The sequence below is a fragment of the Podarcis pityusensis genome (assembly GCF_964106645.2).
Source record: "Podarcis pityusensis genome assembly, chromosome: 12".
NCBI lineage: Eukaryota > Metazoa > Chordata > Lepidosauria > Squamata > Lacertidae > Podarcis > Podarcis pityusensis.
In genome coordinates, this window is record NC_138037.1 from 45,234,954 (window position 1) to 45,257,793 (window position 22,840).

The 22,840-nt window shown below is 41.8% G+C and overlaps 1 protein-coding gene and 1 long non-coding RNA gene across 13 annotated transcripts in view; one reads left to right on the top strand and one right to left on the bottom strand.

The window, feature by feature from the left end:
• The first annotated feature begins 37 nt into the window (after positions 1–37).
• LOC308459544 lies at positions 38–10,921 on the top strand. 2 transcript variants are annotated; one of them, XR_013978107.1, is made up of 5 exons: positions 38–661; positions 1,413–1,470; positions 2,506–2,638; positions 4,453–9,018; positions 10,725–10,921. It is a non-coding gene; the product is annotated as an uncharacterized lncRNA (long non-coding RNA). The 2 variants fall into 2 exon arrangements; XR_013978108.1 differs by lacking the exon at positions 1,413–1,470.
• Positions 10,922–13,428: 2,507 nt separating this feature from the next.
• Positions 13,429–22,840, bottom strand: part of LOC308459531 (uncharacterized protein) — a 113,146-nt gene continuing 103,734 nt past the window's right edge. For 7 of the 11 annotated variants that reach the window (XR_013978080.1, XR_013978083.1, XR_013978085.1 and 4 more), the window contains one exon: positions 13,429–13,701. Coding sequence is in view for 2 of the 11 variants with exons in the window: in XM_080975150.1 (XP_080831276.1) it covers positions 13,637–13,701 (65 nt within the window). In the remaining 9 variants the exon portion in view is untranslated. Of the gene's footprint in view, positions 13,702–16,663; positions 16,798–17,188; positions 17,397–22,344; positions 22,429–22,840 lie in introns of all 11 variants that reach the window. The other 4 variants (XR_013978084.1, XM_080975149.1, XR_013978081.1 and 1 more) reach the window with 3 other exon arrangements.

The window sequence follows — 22,840 nt, forward strand, 5'->3', positions numbered from 1 at the left end:
CTCAGTGCGTGCATGCCACACACCCCACCCCACCCCCCTCACGCTCTTTTGTAGGCCCGACCGCAAGCCTTCGGACTCCGGCCCGCCGCCACCGCCCTCCTTTCCCGCCTTTTTCCCCACCTTCCCGCCCACACACTCACACGCTCTAAGAGGCGACTGCGTGGAGCGGGAGAACTCAAGGCGGCGAAAGACGCGCGGCCTGAGGGGCGGTGGCTCCGCGGATCCGCCTCGGGAGGGGACGGGATTTTTAAAAAAAGGCCGCGCAGGGAGGGTTGGAGGCGCACGGCTTTCCCTCGCGAGCGCGAGAGTGAGGCGTCGCGTGCCGCTGAAGGGAACGAGGGAAGGACTAGAGCGCGTCGCTCGGCCGCTCGCCCTCAGGCGCACCCACTGCGGTCACCTTGCACCTTACGGGGAAGCTTTGAGGGAAGCGGACGAAGCTTTTCCCCTCCCCTTCCCACCCTCCTTTGCCTCCTCCTCTACTTCCCGCTAACAATATATTAAGCAAAGGGAGAAAAGCAATAAAATAAAAAACGACAACGACGCAACCAGCCGGTCCCTTCCTTCGCAGGGTCACAAAATGGCGCCGCGAGGAAGCGCGGGCGTCGGTCAAGGCGCCCTGCCCTCCCGCCTCTCCATGAAGAGTTTCAACGGGAAGGGAAAGGTGTGGGGAGTCGCTTCCTTACTTTATAACTCTCAAGTGTGGTCAGAAGACACGTGTTAAAGGGTCTCGTGGGGATAACGTGCGAATGGGGGAAATCTGCACGCACACTTCAAACACACACCTCGCCATGTTATTCTCTTCTTGTTCACCATCGCTTCGAGGGGCTTCTTCCCTCCCCCCCTTTTTTTTTTTTTGGGTTCAGACCAGTTTTCCGAACTTGGTTCTCCAGCTGTTTTTGAACTACGACTCCCATCGTCGCCAGCTAGCAGGGCCGGTGGTGAGGGATGATGGGAATTGTAGTCCAACCCCCCCCCCAGAACAACAGCTGGAGACTCAAGTTTGAGAAACCCTGGTTTAAACTCCAGAGAATCCCTTTGGTTTCTCGAAATCTGCCACTAGATGGTGCTGCTCTGGTGTGCCATGTAGGAGTTTACTTAATGAATTTGCGCAGTGTGTTAATTTATGCAGAATTTTCAGGAAATGAGAATGAGCTTTTGGAAAAAATAAGGTACAGTACCTTAAAGAGCAAAGCCTGTCTCCAGAGGTCAACTGCCAATCACTTATGCTTCTATAGTTTAGGCTTATAATGCTTTGCATTAATGCTTTGCATTAATCAGGTTATAGTTTCACCTACACAGGTATCTGCTTTGTATGGGATTCATTGATTCCAAAACTGCCTAGCTCCTATGCTTACTCTGTAATACCCTAAAAGCATATTCAGCCTTATGACACTACTACCCCTTTCCTTCAGGTTAGAGGTTGATGCCTTACTCTGATTTCTGTCAACATGGGAAGTGGAATCTGGAAAGGTACAGAACAAGGATTTCTCCATGGTGTTTTAGCTTTGAGCTCGTTTCTGAAAGAAACCCCATGAGGTCTCACCATGCCATCTCTTAGGAGTATTTAAACATTTTTATTTGAACAAAGGTTTTATGGGATAATCGCTGGATAATTCTGCACTCCTGCTGTTGCTTGCACCTGTAATTGGAATGATGCTTAGAAATGTTGCATAATTTGAGATGAACATCAGAGGATGGCAGGGCTTTTTTAAAAAAAGACTCATATGTGATACATATTATAGACAATTCTTCCATAGATGCCAAGCCAAAGAAGAATGGGAAGGGACTCTATCTTGCCCTATTCTCATTTCCTTCTGTACCTGGTCAATTCCTGATGACATAACAATAGAATGACGGAAAAAGTGGCATAAAACACAGCCCTTCTGAAAGTGCTCAGTCTTGTTTAGCCACTTCAGACAAAAGGGAATATGAAAGGGGAAAACATGATATAAAGACTAAATCTTCAGTCATTTTATTTGTTATTTCAGTTCTTATGAGATCCTCTAATGTGCGTCAGAATTATCCCCATATTACAGATATGGGGAGTGATGAGGGTGGCTTCTTTTAAAGCCATCCCTTAAAGTTAAGTGATGAGCTTGAAATCTGAATTGTTGGGGTAGGGAGAACTCTGGGTTTTAGGCCCATGCTGTTAACTACCACAGTATGTTAGCTATTTGATACTTAGGCAAGAGGAGTCATGCCTTGATACATCATATTTAAATAACCATTAATTTCCATATAACACATCTCTAGCGCTTTCATCATTCTGTTTATTTAGCACAATCAGTAAGCACCATGCTTTACAGAATACTGCATGCAGTTGCTTCAGTTACATATCCGTAGGCTTAGTTTCAGTTCATTAGGCAAATATTCTGTACATCGCTTTTAAAGTCAATCTAATTTCAGCTTTTAAACAACTACCCTGATGTGAGTGGTAGCTTTTTCCACCAAATGTATTTACGCAGTTGTTCAGTTTAATTTTATTTCTCTCTTTGCCCATCTCAGGCGTTGATGCTGGACCTATGAAGGGCTGCTCATGATCAGAACTGCAGAACATCCCTCCCAGCGGCTCAGCAAGCTACCATTTATTTTTAATTGCTCCCCACAGTGGAGGCCAATTAAGGATGAAGACAGCAGGGTAAGGATCACTCACAAACCCTTTGAAGGGCACAGACTAAGCATTTGCTTTGCCGGAAGGCTGCCATTAACACATTTCATTTGTGCAAGAATGCAAACACTTGGACACACACTCTGTAGTATTAAATGCAGTACAGTTCTAATTCAACTAAGTTTTAGTGCAGATGGCAACCGAAGTGACAGAATATCACCCCTAGGTTATAAACTTTGAAAATTAGATTTATTTTCTTTATCTCTCCCTCTTTCAGCAGGAAGCACCTGCTTTAGACACTCTAATAAGACTCTCTGTCTCTCTCTCTCCCTCTCTCTCTCCATATAAATACTAGGTTTTCAGATTAAAATTATAGCAGGAAATTAGCATTAGTTCTCCTTACTGTTTGTTTTTATGGTAAAGAAAGGAGTTCCTTGTCATTTAAATTTTAATGAATTGAGGATTTTTACAAAATATTCTAGGTATTTATGGACTGCCTGTCAATAAAATTTTCAGTGTCATTTACTATAAAATTTTGAGAAAATATCAATTTTCCTAAAATAACGATACAACAGTGGTTTGCAGCCACTTTAGGTTTAAATGGGGAACTATGTGGTATGTACATATAGTAGCAAGTATATATAGTATGTATATATATAGTAGGGAAATATATAGTATGTTGAAATGTAGATTTATTCTGGTTGTGATTAATTTTCTTTTAAAATCCATTTACACAGGGAGAGTTTGAATACATTAAACTATTACTGATTACTCAGTGAATAGATTAAACCACAAGGAGTTTCAAAGAGCTTGTGTCTTTTAAACTTCATGAGTACACAGCAGGAATTTTGAAACTTTTGTTGCAGAGAAGCTAAATTTAGTTTCAATTTATTCACTTCACACTCAAGCTTTTCCATCTCTGCACAGCTATTCATGTGTGGCTTTGTGCAGTAGTATAAATATAGGTTAGAGTGAACCTCCTGTATTTTAATTTTCCCTAAAAAATAGTACATGCTGTTTGGTTGTGATGTTATTTAAAATAAATTACACTCTTTTCTACCCAGATAACAAGTTGTATATCGTGATTTTAAGATCCCGGGTAATTGTTACTCTTGTCTTGATGTGGCGTAATAGGTTTTTTGTTTGTTTGTTTATTTGTTTGTTCTTTTAATAGTTAAGACCAAATGTATTTGAACATTAAGTATATTTAAGTATGCTTTGTCTACTTATTGCCCAAAATGCATCTATTTGAAGGCTTGTAGTCTAATCACTGTATGAGCATAAACTTGTCGGACTGGCATAAGAGTCCCTCCCTGCTGTCAGGTGAGAACTGGATGACATACAAAACTGGTGCTCTTTACCTCTTCCCTGGTAAGGAATACAGTGGTACTTCCGGTTATGAACTTAATTCATTCCGGAGGTCCGTTCTTAACCTGAAACTGTTCTTAACCTGAGGTACCACTTTAGCTAATGGGGCCTCCTGCTGCTGCTGCACGATTTCTGTTCTCATCCTGAAGCAAAGTTCTTAACCTGAGGTACTATTTCTGGGTTAGCGGAGTCTGTAACCTGAAGCGTATGTAACCTGAAGCATCTGTAACCCAAGGTACCACTGTACTTGCTTCTTTGATTGGAATGAACGGATCCACTAGTGTTAGGAAAGGCCATGCCTGCCCTCTTCTCCTGTAATCAGGACAGATCCATGAGATAGGGAGCTTGCTGCTCTTTGTAGGATTTGAAAGGGAAAAGTATCATCCATAAATGATAGGGTACATATTTTGGTAATTTTAAAAACCATTCCAATTCCCTGACGAGGTAAATCCTGATTTGTCTTGATATTACTGCAGGAATTTACTGCTGTGAAACATGCTTCATGTCCAATTTTGAAATGTTGGTCTCAGTTTTAAATGTCCTTTCCTCCTGAAGATATGGATGCTATTTCTGGAATCAAGGTAAATGCAGCCTTCAGTGGAACATGGAATCTTTCTGAAGGCATTAGCATGGTGAGCATAAAAACGCATTTGGAACCTTGCTGTGACTGGAAAGGCTCCCTGTGGAGGTGCTCAGAACTCTCTGCATATGTAATCCATCTTTCTGTCTCCCACAAGCTTCCTGCGTTTGACTGACAAGTCACTAACTGGCTGGAGTCCAGTCAATGGAAAAAGATCTTCCTGATTTACGCGGCATTGTTTGCTCTGCTAAGATAAAACAAAACTCTTAGAGATAAGAGACAGTAACTTTTGGGTCATATGCTTTCTGCATATATGCCATTATGTGGATAATAATGCTTAGTCTAAACCATGTGGAGAGTATTTGGCAAAACTTTTAAATGGCTGAAGCCTCAAGAAGTATGCATTAAAAATACATATTTAAAGCAAAGATAAAACAACTACATACAATCAGAGAAGCATCTCTGAATACTCCACAAAACTGATGATTTTAGCATATACACTTTGACAATCTTAACAAACACAAAATGATACATAATAACCTCTATTGCTTAGACTATTGTCCACAACTAAAAAGATATATTGTATCAGCAGCAGTGCTGGTCTGCAGGGTTTATACAAAGGCAGGAGGGAAGGAGAAAAAATTAAAATTAAAATGTTTACTTGATGCACGTCAAACTGTGCTGTAGATGTAGACCATAGGAACTGTTCTACCATATGCCTCATTGTTTGTATAATCTATAAAATCGCCCCTGACTGGATAAAAGTTAATCATATTCCCCAGGCCTCTTGCTATCTTACATTTCTACGTCAGTTTCCCCAGTAATGCTACCTGCCAGACTGCACTATACCACAGGTCCATGGTCAATAATTGCAATGATTTCCATGTCCTGGCAATGGTCATTCTTGCCCTGGTTAACAGATGTGTTATGAGTTCTTTGTTTCCAATTTGTGGCATATCCCGACTATACAGTTTAAGCAGAGCCAGCCCTGGGGTCATGGATACTGTCTGCCTCGCAATCAAAGACATCTCTATGAAAACATTTCCCCAGAACTTTTGTTTTTGGACACTCTCACCACATGTCTCAATATGTCCCTTTAGTAGGACACCCTCTCCAACACCTGGTAGAACTGTTTGGGTTTATATATGCTAGGCATCTAGTACCACTATAAACCTAAAGGAGGATGCATTTTGGTGTTGCTTCCAGAAAGTGAAGTATGCTTCTGGTAGTCTTCTACATGCCCAGGACAGAAAAGTATGGGCAGAGTGCCTTTGTCTCAAACCTGCAGTGCATATGAGATTAGATTGCTGAAGTAGAGATGATACTACAGAATTTAGCCATGGTATCCTCTGAATTATGCCCCCAAGTCTCTTGAGGGTGCTGTCTAGTTCATGGGGACCTTCTCAGCTGCAGACAACTTCTGTCCAGTCCTTCAGACACACTGACATTCTAGTAATTATAGCTTGTGTTACTTTGGTACTGAAAGGACCATGCTGTAAGACCTGGACTCCCTCCATGGTGTAAATAGGTGAATAAACCATAATTCTTAAAGCCACAACAGTCTCTGCCGTGTCTTCCATTCTGCAAAGGAATACAAACCCTGTGGGGATGCCTGGGACCCCATAGTCTCTTGCTATCGTTCGGCAGAGAGAGGGGCAGACACACGACTTTTGTAACAGTATGTTACAAAAGCACAAGCTGTTGATCACATTTATGACTGCTTTCTAGGAACGCTGCCCTGATGCTGCTAAGGTTGGGATGGAAGAAATGCTCACACCATGAGTGAGCTGATAAAATCTTGGGGCCCAGTGTTTGTAGGTGGCCAGCTGTAATATGGATTGATAAAAAGGTGAGGCTGGTGATTTTATTGTTCTCCTGGCCAAATCACTTGTACCAGTCTATCTGTGAGGTCAGAATAATGTGCATTGTTATGCTAGTGTTAAATCAGGATTTGTGATATAATGCTGGCAAGAGCTGTAGTTCTGACTCCCAGCCAATACATTTTCTTTGGTTACAGGCTCAGCTCATCTTTAGCAGTTACAGGGTATCTAGTTTTGTGAACAAAAGACTGCAGCTCTTGTTTAGCTGTAAGGTGCTGTGTCTGCATTGCTTAATTATGAACCTGCAGTGCAGACAAAGGTTTGAATCACTTTCCCTGGCTTTTTACTGTAAGACAAGCTACAGGTTTCCAACGAATCCAACATTTCTTTTAAAAAAGAGTGGGGGGGGGGTTATATTGCTCCAGGTGGTGTGTGCTACTTTCTTTTAGGAATTGTTAGCTTTCTGCAAATTATCTTAATGTACTGCCTACATAGATAAAACATGTGGCGTCTGGTTAATAATTTTCTGCAATATAAAATAAAGACCCTTAATACAGAGTAATATCTATGCTATTATGAAAATGTTTCTCATTTTAAAAAATCCCCGACAGGAGCACAAAGGGGTTAGTAAGAATACTCTTTACAACTGAATTTTATTGCTAATAGCTTTAACGTGGCAAGCAGCTTATGTAGTGTGTCAACATAAATTGTTGTCCACTGTTGTCTCTGAAATTTTGGGTGAAGATTTATGAAATTATGCAAAACTATTATAAACGTAATAAAATATTGAAGCACTAAAGTAGACAAAATATGACCAAAGTATGGAGCAAGATGTTGAATCGCTTAATTCTGATCTGACTGCATTTATATTGCTTTTAAACATCTGTAACACAGTTTGCAAACATTAATATGTGTATGCACTTAATTTTATTCACTTGGAATTTATGTCACAAGTCTGAATTTTGTCGTTGAGTACAGTATTTTTTTTAATCATCCCTGTAGCACTTTTGGAGAGTGCGCCATGAGTCGTGTTTGACTAACATACCTTTCAAATAACCTTGTGAGACGGGCTGAGCAGAGGCTATCATGTGATTTGTGGCTTGGGTGGGGATTTGAACATGGCCCTTGAATATGCAAACACTACACTCTATCCACTGCATTATACTGCTTTTGTAATTAGCATGATTGCTTTATCTTGTCTTTCAGGATATTAATCATTTTATGCTATTTGAATACATCATGGAGAAAATATGCCCGTTAATTAAAATAGGTGCATAATATGGCAATAATATCTCCCTTCCCCCAAAGTAGAGCAAAAAATGAATTGTTATGCATGCCAAATTGTTATCCTGTGTTTGATCTTCTGTCGCAGTGTGCAGATTGTAACATTCTTTAGGAACCCAGAAAAATGTAGAGAAGTGGTCAAAGCAGAGTAAGGCTTTATTGTTGCATCAGTTTCAGTATCAGTCAAGTCCTTTGAGGTTTTTCACATCACCAGCACCCCACCACAAGAATCCTGTGGCAGATGTATGTATGTGTGCTACCCTCTCAAGTGCAAATATGCACTAGCTTTCTCAGTACTATACTCTAACCATGTAGAGATCTCAAGCTTTTATAGTTTAGTATTTATATATGTTTATAATAGGCAGTTTCAGGCTAGCACGGACTCATTGCACTAATCTCAACCTTTTCAAAAGACTTTTGAAGCTGTGGTGCTTTCCTGTTTTATATACCAATTGCTCTGGCAAATACCACGTGTTTAATATTAGCATATAAAAATGTGCATACCAGACAATATCTCAAAGGAAAGAAAATGAACTGGGGAATGTGTGATGTGCGCACAAAAGAAACATCTGTTAATAAAAATGGACCATTTGTTCACATAAAAGCAAGGCGGCAAGTCACAGAACTATATAACATTCCCCCATCCTCATGTGAATAATTTTGCATGTACACAATATGTACATAAGCCAGCCCAAGGCTGGAAATGAAAAGTGTTTTGTGACCAGTGCTAAAAATATTTGGACATTTCCCTTTAAAATTAATAGCATAAAGCCTTGGGGCACTTAATTGTACAAAGTCTGAGGATAATGTGGGCTATTCATTTCCTTTATCCTAAATACCCAGTCATGCTTTTAATTCTTAGATATACTGTGTGCCCTTTCCAATATAATCAGCCTAATTTGTCTTCAGCTGCAAGCAAGTAAACCAAGCTTCATTTGGTTAAGCAAGCTAAGCAAAAACATTTTAGAATTCCCCTCACCCCACCCACCCACATATAGGTAAGTCAACAAGCATGCTCAGGAAAAATGTGTGATCTTCAGATTTTGGTTTGTGTGTGTTCAGGCAGAGGAGCAGAACTGCCTTTCATAAGGAAGCCAAAATTTCCTGCCCTATGGTATCTGTGAATATGATTAGCATTTCTAACTTGTAGTTTGGATACTCCCTATCTAATGCGGCTTATTTCATAAATCGATCAGACGGATGCCAACAATAGTAGTAATAATTATCGATATAATACCTATGTCTTTCCTTGACTGTTTGAACATGCCTATTAGCATTCTTTATCCTTTTGACTTTTCCTTTCTCTTTGACTCATGCTTCGTTCAGAATTAAAGGATCTGGAAAAAATCGAGGGGCTTGTGCGAGATAATTCACTCCCATTGATGATAAGAGTAATAAATTACAATTTATTTAAATAAATAAAACATAGCAGTACTTTGAAGAGGTGTTGATTTTCTTTCTGGGCTTTATGATTTAGTGGCTGGGGGAAAAGGAGAGGCATTTTCACGGCAGTCTTTTGTAGTACCTAGCAAATTTATTATGGCATACATAAGTCCACTTCTTTGGATGCACTTGCAGGTACATATGTACTTGGTTGGGTAGAATTATGGACAAACATACCTAGAGCCACCAAATGGCATCTTTCCTGGAACAAAGGTTGATCTAGATCCCTTCCAGGCCTTTGTTCTGCAGTCACAGTGAGGGAACCACCAGAAGGCCCTCAGAGCTGGACCTCAGTGTCTGGGCTGGCCTTGAATGGGGGTAAGTGTGGCAGAGGCCTCTAGCCAGAAATACCAGAAATGTTCTTGTTATGGGGAGGTGGGGGGGGGGGTCTAGAAAGGATAGGGAATCATTGTAGAACAGCAGCCAGAACAGAAATGTAGGTGACACAATATATTTCAAGCTTTTTATTTGCACAGACAGACATAGCTGTACAATTGCATGTTTCACCTCTGCACTTAATTGAATTGTAGCACATCTTAACAGCTGGGAAAAGATCAAGGAAGAGGCAGCCAAGAGGACAGAGGGGGAGTTTTGTTCATTTAATACTAGAATTCTGTGTCATTCAGTATCACTGATGGGGAAGATTTAGCACAGACCATGGAAAGGGTTTCTTCCTGTAACTATTTGTGGAATTCGCAGGCACAAGTTGTGACGAGGAGGACCAGGTTGGAGGGCTAGGAAGGGGATAATGCCCAGAGACATGGAGAATAAATCTGTCTCTGGCTATGAAGACTCTATAAAACCTCCAGGTTCAGAGGCATCCTACCACTGAATTGCACCTGCTAAGAGGGCAAGCAACAGGAATGGGCTATTATTTCATTCATTCATTCATTAATTCATTCATTCATTTATGAACCCCATAAGGCATTCTGAAGTTAGTGACAATCTAATCTGGTTTGCTACTGGACCAGATGGGCATTTGCTCTGGGTTTTTTGGGGCAGACACAGACCACCATCTGGTTCTCCACAAGAATGTCATCTGTTGTGTATCTTGTGTGCACACGTGCAAAGCCTCTGTACATAGTGGCACTTACTTCTGTGTAAGCCTGCATCAACTTGTGCTGCATGGAATTTAAGAGCACAATCTGATATGTTTACTAAGATTCAAGTCTCAGTGTGTTAAATGGGGCTATCTCCCTAGTGTCTGTATATAGCAGGAGTAGGCAACCTAAGGCCCGGGGGCCAGATCCAGCCCAATTGCCTTCTAAATCTGGCCCGCGGACGGTCCGGGAATCAGCGTGTTTTTACACGAGTAGAATGTGTCCTTTTATTTAAAATGCATCTCTGGGTTATTTGTGGGGCCTGCCTGGTGTTTCTACATGAGTAGAATGTGTCCTTTTATTTAAAATGCATCTCTGGGTTATTTGTGGGACACAGGAATTTGTTCATTTCCCCCCAAAAATATGGTCTGGCCCACCACATGGTTTGAGGGATGGTGGACCAGCCCACAGCTGAAAAAAGGTTGCTGACCTCTGGTATATAGGATTGCAGGTAGCCTAAAAATCCTTTGTGGTATGCAATGTGTCCTTCCACCTTCCTTTCACCTCTAAAATTATTTCAGTTCTTCTACTAGAGCAAACAGATGAAAAGGATGAGTGTCATGGCTGTAAACGAAGACTGTGTCAAACAGGCAAAGCCAGGAACAACTCTTCAAGGGAGGAAAATTGCTCACATTTTTATTGCTAAGGCAGAAGGCAGACACCTTAATCACCATCTTTCTCCAGGGAAATAAACAGTCTGCCCGATTTATTTATTATATTTTCACTTGTGTCTCCTGGTTTTATCACTGCCATGCCGCTGAAAGCGCCATTGTGCATTTCGATGACATTATCTCTACCATTTGAAGGCCCATATAGAGAAGCAGCAATAACATGCTGCCTCTGTCTTGTGGTGACCTCAATTACACATTCCTTCCTGTTCTTTGCCTGTTGGAGATGGTGCATTCGCTATCATGTAACACACCTGCCTTCCGATATCAGGGAAGCGGGTTGGGGTGTAAACTCAGTCTTATTATTATTTCTTTTGCTTCCTTTGTTTTCAGCCATTGAGCTGGCAAACGGTGTCTGCAGCTAGTCAAGTCATTTATGGGATTCAATTTTTTAAAAAAGATTATTATTGATACATTTCTCTACCATTCTGAGACATTTCCTCCAACAAACAGAGAGAGGATTACAGTGGGTGCTAAGCAATAAAGGCCTAGTTAGCTTAAGGTACCTTCAGAGACCAATTTCAACATAACCTTTTGCTTTTTCGATCCAAGAATTTGGACGTTCCCTTCTGTTTTAAACCTATGGAGCTGACATTTACTGAATCGGACCATTGATCTCCACTCTAGCCTGGCGGCATCATCTATCTAAAGGCAGTGCTGCTCCATATAGATGAGTCTCACCTTTTCCACCCTTCCTGCTCTCTGACTTCCTGATGCCAGGCACTGAGACCCAGACTTTAGAGCATGTGCCTAAAGGCAGAGGTTCCCATTTACCTCCCTCCCCACACTTTAAAATTGCTGGCGGCCTCAGCAGATCACTTAACCAATCCCCACACTTCCAACGTCAGCATATTTGTCTAAGCCAGAGCCATATCACATAAATCACAAGCCAGGCTGCTGAAAAGGACCTCTGTCACTGGCCAATTTTTAATGAAAAATTAGACTGCATTAACACCATATTATGGAAATCACATAGGGCAGCAGGGTCTTGTTGGCTTGTTTCATAGGCTCTTCATTGGTGGTGCTAAATTATGTTTGTGTGAGCAGATGGGGCTTGTTGACCTGGGGAGGTAGGCCATCTAGGAGAAGGTAAACTCCTAAATCTGCACTGCCTTGCGGGACATCTTTGGGAGAAAAAATGGTTAAGGAGTAAACCCTACACAAATCCAGAGTTGAGTCCCTAAGATGGTTGGATGGCACCTTGTACGCCTCCTTCCAGGAACTCCTACAGCCAAGCTGGTGTCAAACGTATTGCTCTGCTTTCCTTTGACCACATCAGCAAGGCTGAAAGGGGAGTTTTGTTGTCTGGGCAGTCCAGGACCTCCATACATACTTGTGCCCTGGGGAGGTCATTTTGGTGCTGCTAACACGGCAGCTTGACTTCACCTCCAGAGGCACACTCCATTGCCTCTTAAGACAGACAGATGCCAACAAGTTGTGTGTGCATTAAATCTAGGCCAGCAATTGAGATGTCCTGTGGGTGTGATTGGCTCAACTTCAGTAAGGCCAGTAAAGTGTTCTAAAACCTGTACGGTATATGATAGAATTAGCCATGCCATTGTCTCCCAAAACTGATTGATATTTATTTCCTGGTTTTTTAACTGTCACAACAAAATCAATAAAAATATGAATATAACAATATAATTTCACAGGATAGCCTTCTCCAACCTTGTGCCCTCCAGATGTTGCTGAACCACAACTCCCAATGTACCTTACCGCTGGCCATAGTGGCAGGGGCTGATGGGAGCTGTAGTCCAAATAATCTGGATAGTACCTGCTTTGGGGGAAACTGAAGTAGGGCATATGCGACAGGAGCAAGACACAAATGCACAAATGTGAGACATAAAACATTAATACAAAGCAATAAAATAATGTTTCCAAATGTTATCACAATTGGTTCTACTCTTAGAAGTGAAAGGCAAATTACAAATGAGTACAGTTAGCTTCATTTTGCAAAAGTTTGGCTTTTCTTGAACAAGGCTTGGCTAATTTGGGGGCCTCCAACTCCCATCATCCCTTGCCACTGAGCATAGTGGCTGATGGGAGTTTTAGTCCAACAATATTTGGATAGTTACAGGGTAGCCACCCCGGTCTACTTGAAGTGGGGGGGGGGGTCTGCTCATATCCAAATAACATTTAAATACAAAACACCTGTATTATTATTTTTTCAGTAGAAGATTGAGAATTGGTGTCCGAAGGGAAGTTCATATTGCTTGGTAACAGTAATGATGCTTCAATCTGACTCCATGATTAAAACTTTTTTCAAAAAGTGAAAATTGGGACACAAAAGTTGTTGAGTTTTTTTGGGTTTTTTGCAAAATCTCCAAAAAAAGAAGTCTTTCATCTATTTTTTAAAATGAAAATCACCCAAAACCAACACTTTTCCTGGACATTTTTGCCATTTTTTAAAAATTCCGCCCAGAGGCCATTTTTGACAGGCGAATCCCAGCTATGTCCAGAAAATTCTGGACGTATGTCAGCCCTGGTATTGCATCATTCAGAACCTGTACAGATTAGGGAGCACGTTTAAGTAAAAACAAATCCTTTCACAGTAATATAAATTAACAGCCACCAGTTGTTATTTCCTTGTTATAAAACATACACAATGAAAATGGGTCCATCCAGCTTTCCTGTCCTGGAGAAAGGAGTTTTCTTGCTGAGAAAGTTGACTGTGGCAAGGGGCAACCCTGGTGTTGTGAAGTAGCCGTTCTCTTTTTGGCAACGGCCTGATTCACAACACCAGCTGCTGCACCGAGCCATACGTTTTAGATCTCTCTTCTTTGTGCTCTAGGATTTAGGGCTCGTTGGTTATCTTCCTTCCTGCCCACACCTACAAAGCAGAAATCAAAGATATGTCAGATGTTAACAAGAGCCAGCTAGCTTTCCCACTTTCTCCTTTAAAGTATTATAAACTATAGAAAATTTCCCCAAATAAGACCACTCGCTTGATGCAGCGTTAATAATCTTCCCCTAAAACAAATTTACTGAAGCCAAACTAATTACTGTATATGAGGCTGACTTTGCATTGTTTATTTGGTGTCTGAGTTTCTGGCCTACCATACCAAGTAGTTTGAAGGCTATTCCAAAGATAACACGTGTGAAATGCTCAAATGCATGTAAGGAACGCATAAAAAATATATTATATGCATAAGATTACCAGTGTCGCATCAGTATAAACAATTGTTCCAGAATAAGTGTGTACCACCCTCTATTTTGGCATTCACAATCACCTGCACAGATTGACATCCTCACTTCATATGAGTGCAGCGAAGTGTTGGGGAAGATCCACTCCTTTTGCTAAATTTAACCACTCTGATTTTGAGTGTAACAAGCTGGTTAACAGGAATTTATCAACACTAGTAAAGGTAAAGGTACCCCTGACCATTAGGTCCAGTCGTGACTGACTCTGGGGTTGCGGCGCTCATCTCGCTCTATGGGCCGAGGGAGCCGGTGTTTGTCCGCAGACAGCTTCCAGGTCATGTGGCCAGCATGACTAAGCCGCTTCTGGTGAACCAGAGCAGTGCACGGAAAGGCCGTTTACCTTCCCGCCGGAGCGGTTCCTATTTATCTACTAGCACTTTGACGTGCTTTCGAACTGCTAGGTTGGCAGGAGCAGGGACCGAGCAACGGGAGCTCACCCCGTCGCGGGGATTCGAACCGCCAACCTTCTGTTTTTTTTTTAATAAGATATTTATTAAGATTTTCAGAATATTACAAGACAAAAAAAGAAAAAAAAGAGAAAAATACAAAATAAAAACAGTTAAAAACAATTCCTTCCTTCCATTACTTAGCCTTCATTTGCTTATTTCCAGGACCTCCTCACACCTCCCTTTTTTGTATTCCAATTCAGTTATTAGTTCAACAAATCCCTCCCCTCTTTATGTATCCTAATCGTTAATCATAAAGTATTTGTAATTTTAGATTTTTACCTATTAATAAACCTTTTTTTTTCATATTCCCTTATAACATTTCGGCTAAAGACCACTTAGTTTCTATCCGACATCATTCTAACATTCATTAATTTTGCAATATTTCTGTAAATAGTCTTTAAACTTTTTCCAATCTTCTTCCATCGACTCTTCTCCCTGGTCTCGGATTCTGCTAGTCATTTCCGCCAATTCCATATAGTCCATCACCTTCATCTGCCATTCTTCCAAGGTGGGTAGATCTTGTGTCTTCCAATACTTTGCAATGAGAATTCTTGCTGCTGTAGTAGCATACATAAAAAAAGTTCTGTCCTTCTTTGGCACCAATTGGCCGCGAACCGCCAACCTTCTGATCAGCAAGTCCTAGGCTCTGTGGTTTAACCCACAGCGCCACCCGCGTCACTAATCTGTGTTAAAGTCTCTTGGGTATTCTGAGGATTGCTGATGCTATAAGGCAAATATCTTTTTTGGGGGGGGCGGGTCTGTTCAGTGCAGAAACACTGTAAAAACCCTGGGGTTTTCAGCATTCCAACTCACTAATGAGTGTTAATCTAAAGTGGGAAAACCGTGCCATTCCCTCTAGCACCCACATGGACAATCCAAGGCCTTAATACACTGCACTAGTCAGCTGGGGAAGGTGGGAGGCATGATGGGACATTTAAAGAAGCTCACGCTGAGATGGGGGAGAGGGAATGTGAAGGAGCGTAATAAAGTGAGTGTGGGGAAGGCTTTGTTTCTTTTTATATGAGTGAGCTGGGGTGGGGAGAGCTGGGAGGGACCAGAGGCCTTGCAGAGTGTGCTAGTGCCGTAATGAGGACAAGACTTGGGCTACTTCAACTTCCTCTTGGAAAGCTCACCAATGAAACATGCAAATTGAGCATGCCAAATTTGCATATTTATAATTGACAATTACACTGGCCAGGTTTTTGAGGCTGAGATACGGACAGCGCTAACAGAGCTGTCCACCTGTTGCCTAAATGCCGCTGAATGATAAAACCCAACCCTGCTAAGGAATGAATAGCAAACACCCCCATTGGCATGCACATTATTGCTCATATAAAAAAAGTAATCAGAAATTTGGCTGCACTGAGTTAGCTGACACTGCAAGGGAGCTCTTGAGCTTATTTTTACACTGGTGGAGCAAAGCCACATTTCCAAAGCTGAGGAGTATATAAACCACAGAAAATCAATTCCCGCTTTCTCTGACTCCACCCCACCTCCAATCTTATGTCCATACTTTTTAAAAAAATGCAAATCTGTGGGTTTTGGTTGAAAGGACAAATGTATATATTTCTTATGTCTGGCCTGCTGACTTTATATACTGTAAAATGAAATGGCTGCAACTGGGGAAGCAAAAGGATAATGCAATCCTGTACAGTGGTACCTCGGGTTACAAACGCTTCAGGTTACATACGCTTCAGGTTACACACTCCGCTAACCTAGAAATAGTGCTTCAGGTTAAGAACTTTGCTTCAGGATAAGAACAGAAATCGGGCTCCGGCGGCACAGCAGCAGCAGGAGGCCCCATTAGCTAAAGTGGTGTTTCAGGTTAAGAACAGTTTCAGGTTAAGAATGGACCTCCGGAACGAATTAAGTACTTAACCTGAGGTACCACTGTATAAGTATGGTAGGAAGTAAGTCCCACTAGCTTACTCCCAGGTAAGTGGACAAAGGATTGTAGCCTGAATTTAACTGTACGTGTTTTGTCTGCAGTTTTATTTGCGATGCCTTTTTCTTGAGAGAAAAGCCATTTGTTAAGAAAATGCTTCCTAGAAAATCAAGCAACCCTGAAAAAAATAGTGCATTTTATTTTACTACTATTTTGCTCTCACCCAGAAAAATAAATGATTTGGAAAACAAATTTACATGTGCATTGGCTAGAATAGTCATTGAAGGGAAATGGCTGCTTCTGAGTTGCTTGTGTGGTACCGGCTATTTTTTTGTTGGCTTTTCTATGCTGCACAAGATTGACTGCACCAAAGAAGTTTGGCAGGATTAATCTGCAGAAGATAGAAAGACGACTGAATTAATAGGCTATTACCAAAGAAGGCGACTCTATTTGCATGAAATATTAATAGCACTAATAAACTTCTGGCAGATGAATTCCAGAGCATATGGATGGCATTTGTAGCCACGATCGCTCCAGAAAATGAAAACTAGAGAATAGGTGACAGGGTATCGTTCACCACGACAAATTACAATTAAATTGTTAGATGGTTTGAGAGTTGCAAGCTTATGAATTGGCTGGGGCTGTTTGGACATTTCTCCCACCTAAAGGGATTCTGCTTCAGAAGAGAGTGAGCTTGTGCAGGTCTTCCCATCCTCTTCATGGTGGAAAAAGGTAAACTTCTGAATGGGAGATCCTGTGGTTAAAATATCGCTCAAATTTACCTGCTCCTCCTTCCTTGTGATGGAAGAATTAAGGGGGGGGGAGTATGTGGAATGTGAAGACAAAAGACATGGATTTGCAAACTTCCAAATCAAACAGATCCATTTTTCAAGGAGTTGGTGCTGGCTTCAATTTCCTGTCCACTAAGCCGCCTTGTTGAGACGTCAAGCTAAATCATAGGTCGCCAAGCTTTTTGGAATATGGGCACATCTGCGGAAGTACAGTGGGCACAAGTCATAAAATAGCTGCTATGGGGTATGTGTGTGTCATAACTCAAAATGGCTGCCACAAACAAGAGTAGAAAAAAAATACAGGACTATAGGATGGTGTGGGCAGGCTCCCCCATCCCCACTCCACAATCAATGGAAAATGGTTGCCTACATTATCCATGGCTGTGTCCATTCTTTTCTGAATGGAAGGGAGGCTGGGAGTCATCCAGTGAAATGTGGGCATGTTTTAAGGGGATGTTTTTGGTGTAGCAGAGATTAAGCCAGTGCAAACAGGAGCTGAGCAGGAAGAGCAAGAAGCCTCTCGTGCACTGTTGATGTTTGAGGGGATATTTATTGAGATCTATCAGAAGTGCCAGAGGGTACTGCCAGGCACCCTGGCACTTGCCATGTTGGTGACCTAAATTTAGCATGTGGATTGGAGAACCTGTGGTCTCCAGATGTTGCTGGACTCCAACCAGGTCAGGGGTTGATTCTAGCTGTTATCCAGCAACAACTGGAAGGCCACAAGTTCATCAACATTGGTTGTGTGTGACACAAATGACCCAGGCAATTCTTGGCCTCCTCAACGCAGCCCCAAGGACTGAGGTTAACGCCAACATTAGTTGTGAAACAAGTAAAATTGAAAGTGCACAGATGGAGGGTTGCAGTGTGTGAGTTTACCTAGGCTCCTTCACATCATACTAAATGATTTTTAGCAAGACATCTAAACGCGGTTAGTGACACATTCCAGATTTGCTGCTGTCAGATGGGAAGTGTAAGGGACGCTAAAGCATGTACAGTGGCACTTCAGTTTTCGAACACAATCCACTCTGGAAGACCGCTCGACTTTTGAAATGTTCAGAAACTGAAGCAGTTACCTCCGAGTTTTTGGCGTTCGAAAACCGAAACGTTCGACTTCCGAGACATTTGAAAACCGAGGTACAAGCTTGGAACTGGTTACCTAGATTGGTTTGAGACAAATGGGTGGTTTGGACACAATTGTCTGGATTTGATTCCATTGCAATTCTCTCTCTCTTTCCTCCAAAGCAAACAAAGAGTCTAACTGAAACCAGAGGAAGGCAGCCTAACAGGCAGCTAGGTATATGATAAATTTATCTTGAATTTGTATAGATAGATAATCATAACCAGCAACTTCATTACCCAAATAAGGCTCAGTTCTGCACTAATAGTTCACTCTGGATCTCGAGAGGTAGAAAAAGGTGCCAAAGGCAAAATTCCTTGAAAATTAAAATTAATTTCTCCCTGCCTCGTCTAAAACATAAATATATTCACCACCCTAGGTAGTATGCTGTATCCCAGCAACCTAACTGTGGCCAGTCTTTGGAATAGATGAGGCTTTTCACCAAAAATTCATCATGACAGTCCGTACAGTGAGTGAAGAGTGATTTGCATCGGTCCCCGTTGGCCTTACAATTTGAGCAGCATTTTTTTTTTTAGCCTAAGTAAACAAGTAATTCCTCCCCAAGCCAAATGTCACAATTAACCTACCCTTTTATTCCCCCCCCCCAAAAAAAAACTTAGTGCCTCATGAAATATGTACTACCCTTTGAGCAATGTCTGTCACATTTGTTTGGTCAAGTATCTCTCATCCTAGTCATTTTTGCTGCAGCTCCTTTTAATTTTCCTGCCTGATAATACGTGTGTATAAGAGGCATACTCAGAGTACCCCCACTTGACCAAAATACAGCGTACTGCTGGTACAAATATATCCTTACTATTTTATAAGGAACAGCCATTTACCAAAACAGAGCAGAAAAGTTATCAGCCCTATTTGTATGCACACAAATACTTTATTTCTTTGGTAACAGTGGCCTAATAATTCTGGCCCCTCTTGTCTGTGATATCTTTATCCTCCACAGGTTAATCCTGCCAAGTTTCTTAGCTACAGTGTATGTCACACAGTGTATAATATCCAACAATGCAATTTTGCTAATCCTGTTTTATGAGCTTTGTGGCCCTGTCTGGTCAATCCAATAGTCGTTAAAAATCTCATGGAAGGTTTTTGGCAAGATCTCTTTTTCCTACGTAGCTTGAATTAAGTGGTTTAAGAGCCAAACATTGTACTTGAACATCTGCCAATGTCCTTCAGACACAGAATGTCAAGATACTTAATTAAATAGGCCTCCAAACTCTTTCAGACACCCCACCTTATCCAGTCAGCTCCAACATACTAAGTAGAAGTGTGTTTATATATATATATATATATATATATATATATATATATCAGTTCAATCCTTTTCAGTGCATTCTCCACACAACACAAACGGTCAAGTTGCGGCACATTCATGGCCCATTATCTTAGAAACAGATTAAAAACAAACATGTAAAGACGGTCTCATTAACAGTGCTTTTGTTGTCTTGTTTACCATTTAGTGGACTCATTACCATTAATTATTAGCGGAGGAAACGAGCAACACAGGAATGTTATTCTTTCCAGGCAAAATTTACATGTGTAAAGAAAGAAGCAAAGATACAGAATATCCGGGTTCTGTGCCATATCTCCATCCAGTTTCCTGAACAAACTGCACAAATCTTCAACCACCGCCACAACTAAAAGGACAGGGTGATTCATAATGAAGTATACAGTCTCCATTCACTATAAAGCTGCCCCCCCTAAATCAAGTAAATAAATAAAAATATTTAACTATAAGTAAAAATAATCAGAATATTTGTAATTGAAATGCTCACTGAGGTCACTTGGATGAGGCGCATTCTAGCAGTGCAATGGGCAACCCAGCTGATCAACAGGCATGGCTTCCACAAACTGACCAATCGTGTCGCAGGTAGCTCAGTTTTGGAACAGGATAGGTGGGTCTCCTACTCCCCAACCCCCAATAAATCTTGGCTTCACCCATGATCTGCCTGGACTGTCAAGTTACCGGCAAAGGCCCTTCTCTGTGTGCCCCCACCAAAGGAGTGGGTGCAGCCATGAGGGAGCGGGCCCCATTTGCAGAATGCCCTCTTCAAGAAGGCTAGCTGGCCCCTACATTGTGACCTTTTCGCCACCAGATTAAGACATTTTAATTTTCCCAGTCTATTCAGCTTTCAGGAACGCGGGTGGCGCTGTGGTCTAAACCACTGAGCCTAGGGCTGGCTGATCAGAAGGTCAGCGGTTCAAATCCCCGTGATGGGGTGAGCTCCCATTGCTCTGTTCCAGCTCCTGCTAACCTAGCAGTTCGAAAGCACATTAAAGTGCAAGTAGATAAATAGGTACCACTCCAGCGGCAAGGTAAATGGCGTTTCCGTGCACTGCTCTGGTTCGCCAGAAGTGGCTTAGTCATGCTGGCCACATGACCCGGAAAAACTGTCTGCGGACAAACGCTGGCTCCCTCGGCCTGTAAAGCGAGATGAGTGCCGCAACCCCAGAGTCATTCGTGACTGGACTTAACTGTCAGGGGTCCTTTACCTTTACCTTTATTCAGCTTTCTGGTGCTTTTAGTGTTCTTCACATTACTGTTTCCTTTTTTTATTGCTGGCTTTATTCTGATGCTCTTTTAACTGTTCTTAAGATTTTACGTCTATGCCTTTTTTATGGATTTAACTTCCCTTTGAGAATCGTCCAGAGTACCTTTCGCAGTATAGAAAAGGTGCAAATGAACACATAAAAACATTGATGTTCGGATGCTAGTTGCCACACCAACCATTTCTGAGTGCGAAACACTAAACAGAGGAAGTGCCTCTTCCTTCTTCTCCAGTGTGACCTTATGTCATGGACTAATAAACTGCCTGTATATTTAAATTATACTTAAATAATAATAAATAGGTCAGGTTTTCCAGGCACAATAGTAGTGTTGTGTACGTACACACACACACACACACACACACACCAAGCTACATTTTCATAATGTTACCTTATCCTGGGTGTAAACTAGTGCAGAAAAACTTGATTGATTGAATGGTTCATAAATTGCAGTTGAAACTGTGAACTGTAAATGGCATGTTACCTCCCCTATGGCAGGATGTTGGCACAGGATACTGCAGCTGATAGCACTCTCTCTCAATCCAGGCAATGAATTTCACCTTATTTCATCTTGTTAAGAAATATACCTCCTTTAAATATCCTCATTTTTTTTTAACTCAGCCGATAATTTAAACTGGCAGAACCGAGGCATAGAAAGGTTTTAACTTGTTTAACAGCGGAAGTACTATTCTCTTCCCCACTTTTATACTGTTGGATATTCTTTGTGGAGGTTTATATTGACAGACTAAGATACTGATCTATTTTGGGCTTTGATGATGCCTATTTTCTTTCCTATACCCTATTTTTTTAAAATAATAATAATAATAATAATAATAGTAGTAGTATTTTGAGGAATTTTAGTTCTGAAAGCAAGTGGGCGACCTTTGTTCAGTAAAGTTTTTGATGCAGCCTATTGTCAATTATAGGGACGCAGGTGGCGCTGTGGGTCAAACCACAGAGCCTAGGACTTGCCGATCAGAAGGTCGGTGGTTCGAATGCCCGCAACGGGGTGAGCTCCCATTGCTCGGTCCTTGCTCCTGCCAACCTAGCAGTTCGAAAGCACGTCAAAGTGCAAGTAGATAAATAGGTACCGCTCTGGCGGGAAGGTAAACGGCGTTTCCGTGCGCTGCTCTGGTTCGCCAGAAGTGGCTTAGTCATGCTGGCCACATGACCCGGAAGCTGTACGCCAGCTCCCTCGGCCCATAGAGCGAGATGAGCGCTGCAACCCCAGAGTTGGTCACGACTGGACCTAATGGTCAGGGGTCCCTTTACCTTTTATTGTCAATTATTATCCTGCTTAGTTCCTACGAGTCAGAATGTAGAGCCCTATTTCCATATCTCATCAATCTTCACATTCTCTCTGTGAGGATCAGCCATTTCTAAGCTCACCACCCACCCCTGCTTTGTTTGCTTAATGCAAATTGTACACCCTCTGATCACTGGTTCCTACTCAAGATGGCTAGATTACCTGCATCAAAGGCAGTTATGCCTCTGAATGCCAGTTGCTGGGGACATGAGTGGGGTGAGTGGTTTCTGCAGATTTTTCCGTGCTCTGAGAAAAGATGGAAGAAGCAGAATTGCAATGATTGTATGACAGCAACCTGTGGATGCTCCATACAAGTGAGTGAACAAAGGCAAGTGAACAAGTGAGGGGAAAATTGCACACCAAATGCTGTGAAAACACCCCTTGTCCAACATATTCTTAATTGGGATGCGGAATTATTTTTAAAAAATCATCTCAGAATTTAGCATCCAACTGCAATGTGAATCATGCAACAACTTCAGCACTGGCTTGAAGGACCTGATGGATCTCTTGACCCTTGACTCCCACAGTCAGTTGCTTCTAGGAAGCTTGTAAACAGGATGGGTTAGACACAGTCTAGCCCATGGGTAGGCAAACTAAGGCCCAGGGGCCAAATCTGGCCCAATCGCCTTCTAAATCTGGCCCGTGGATGGCCCGGGAA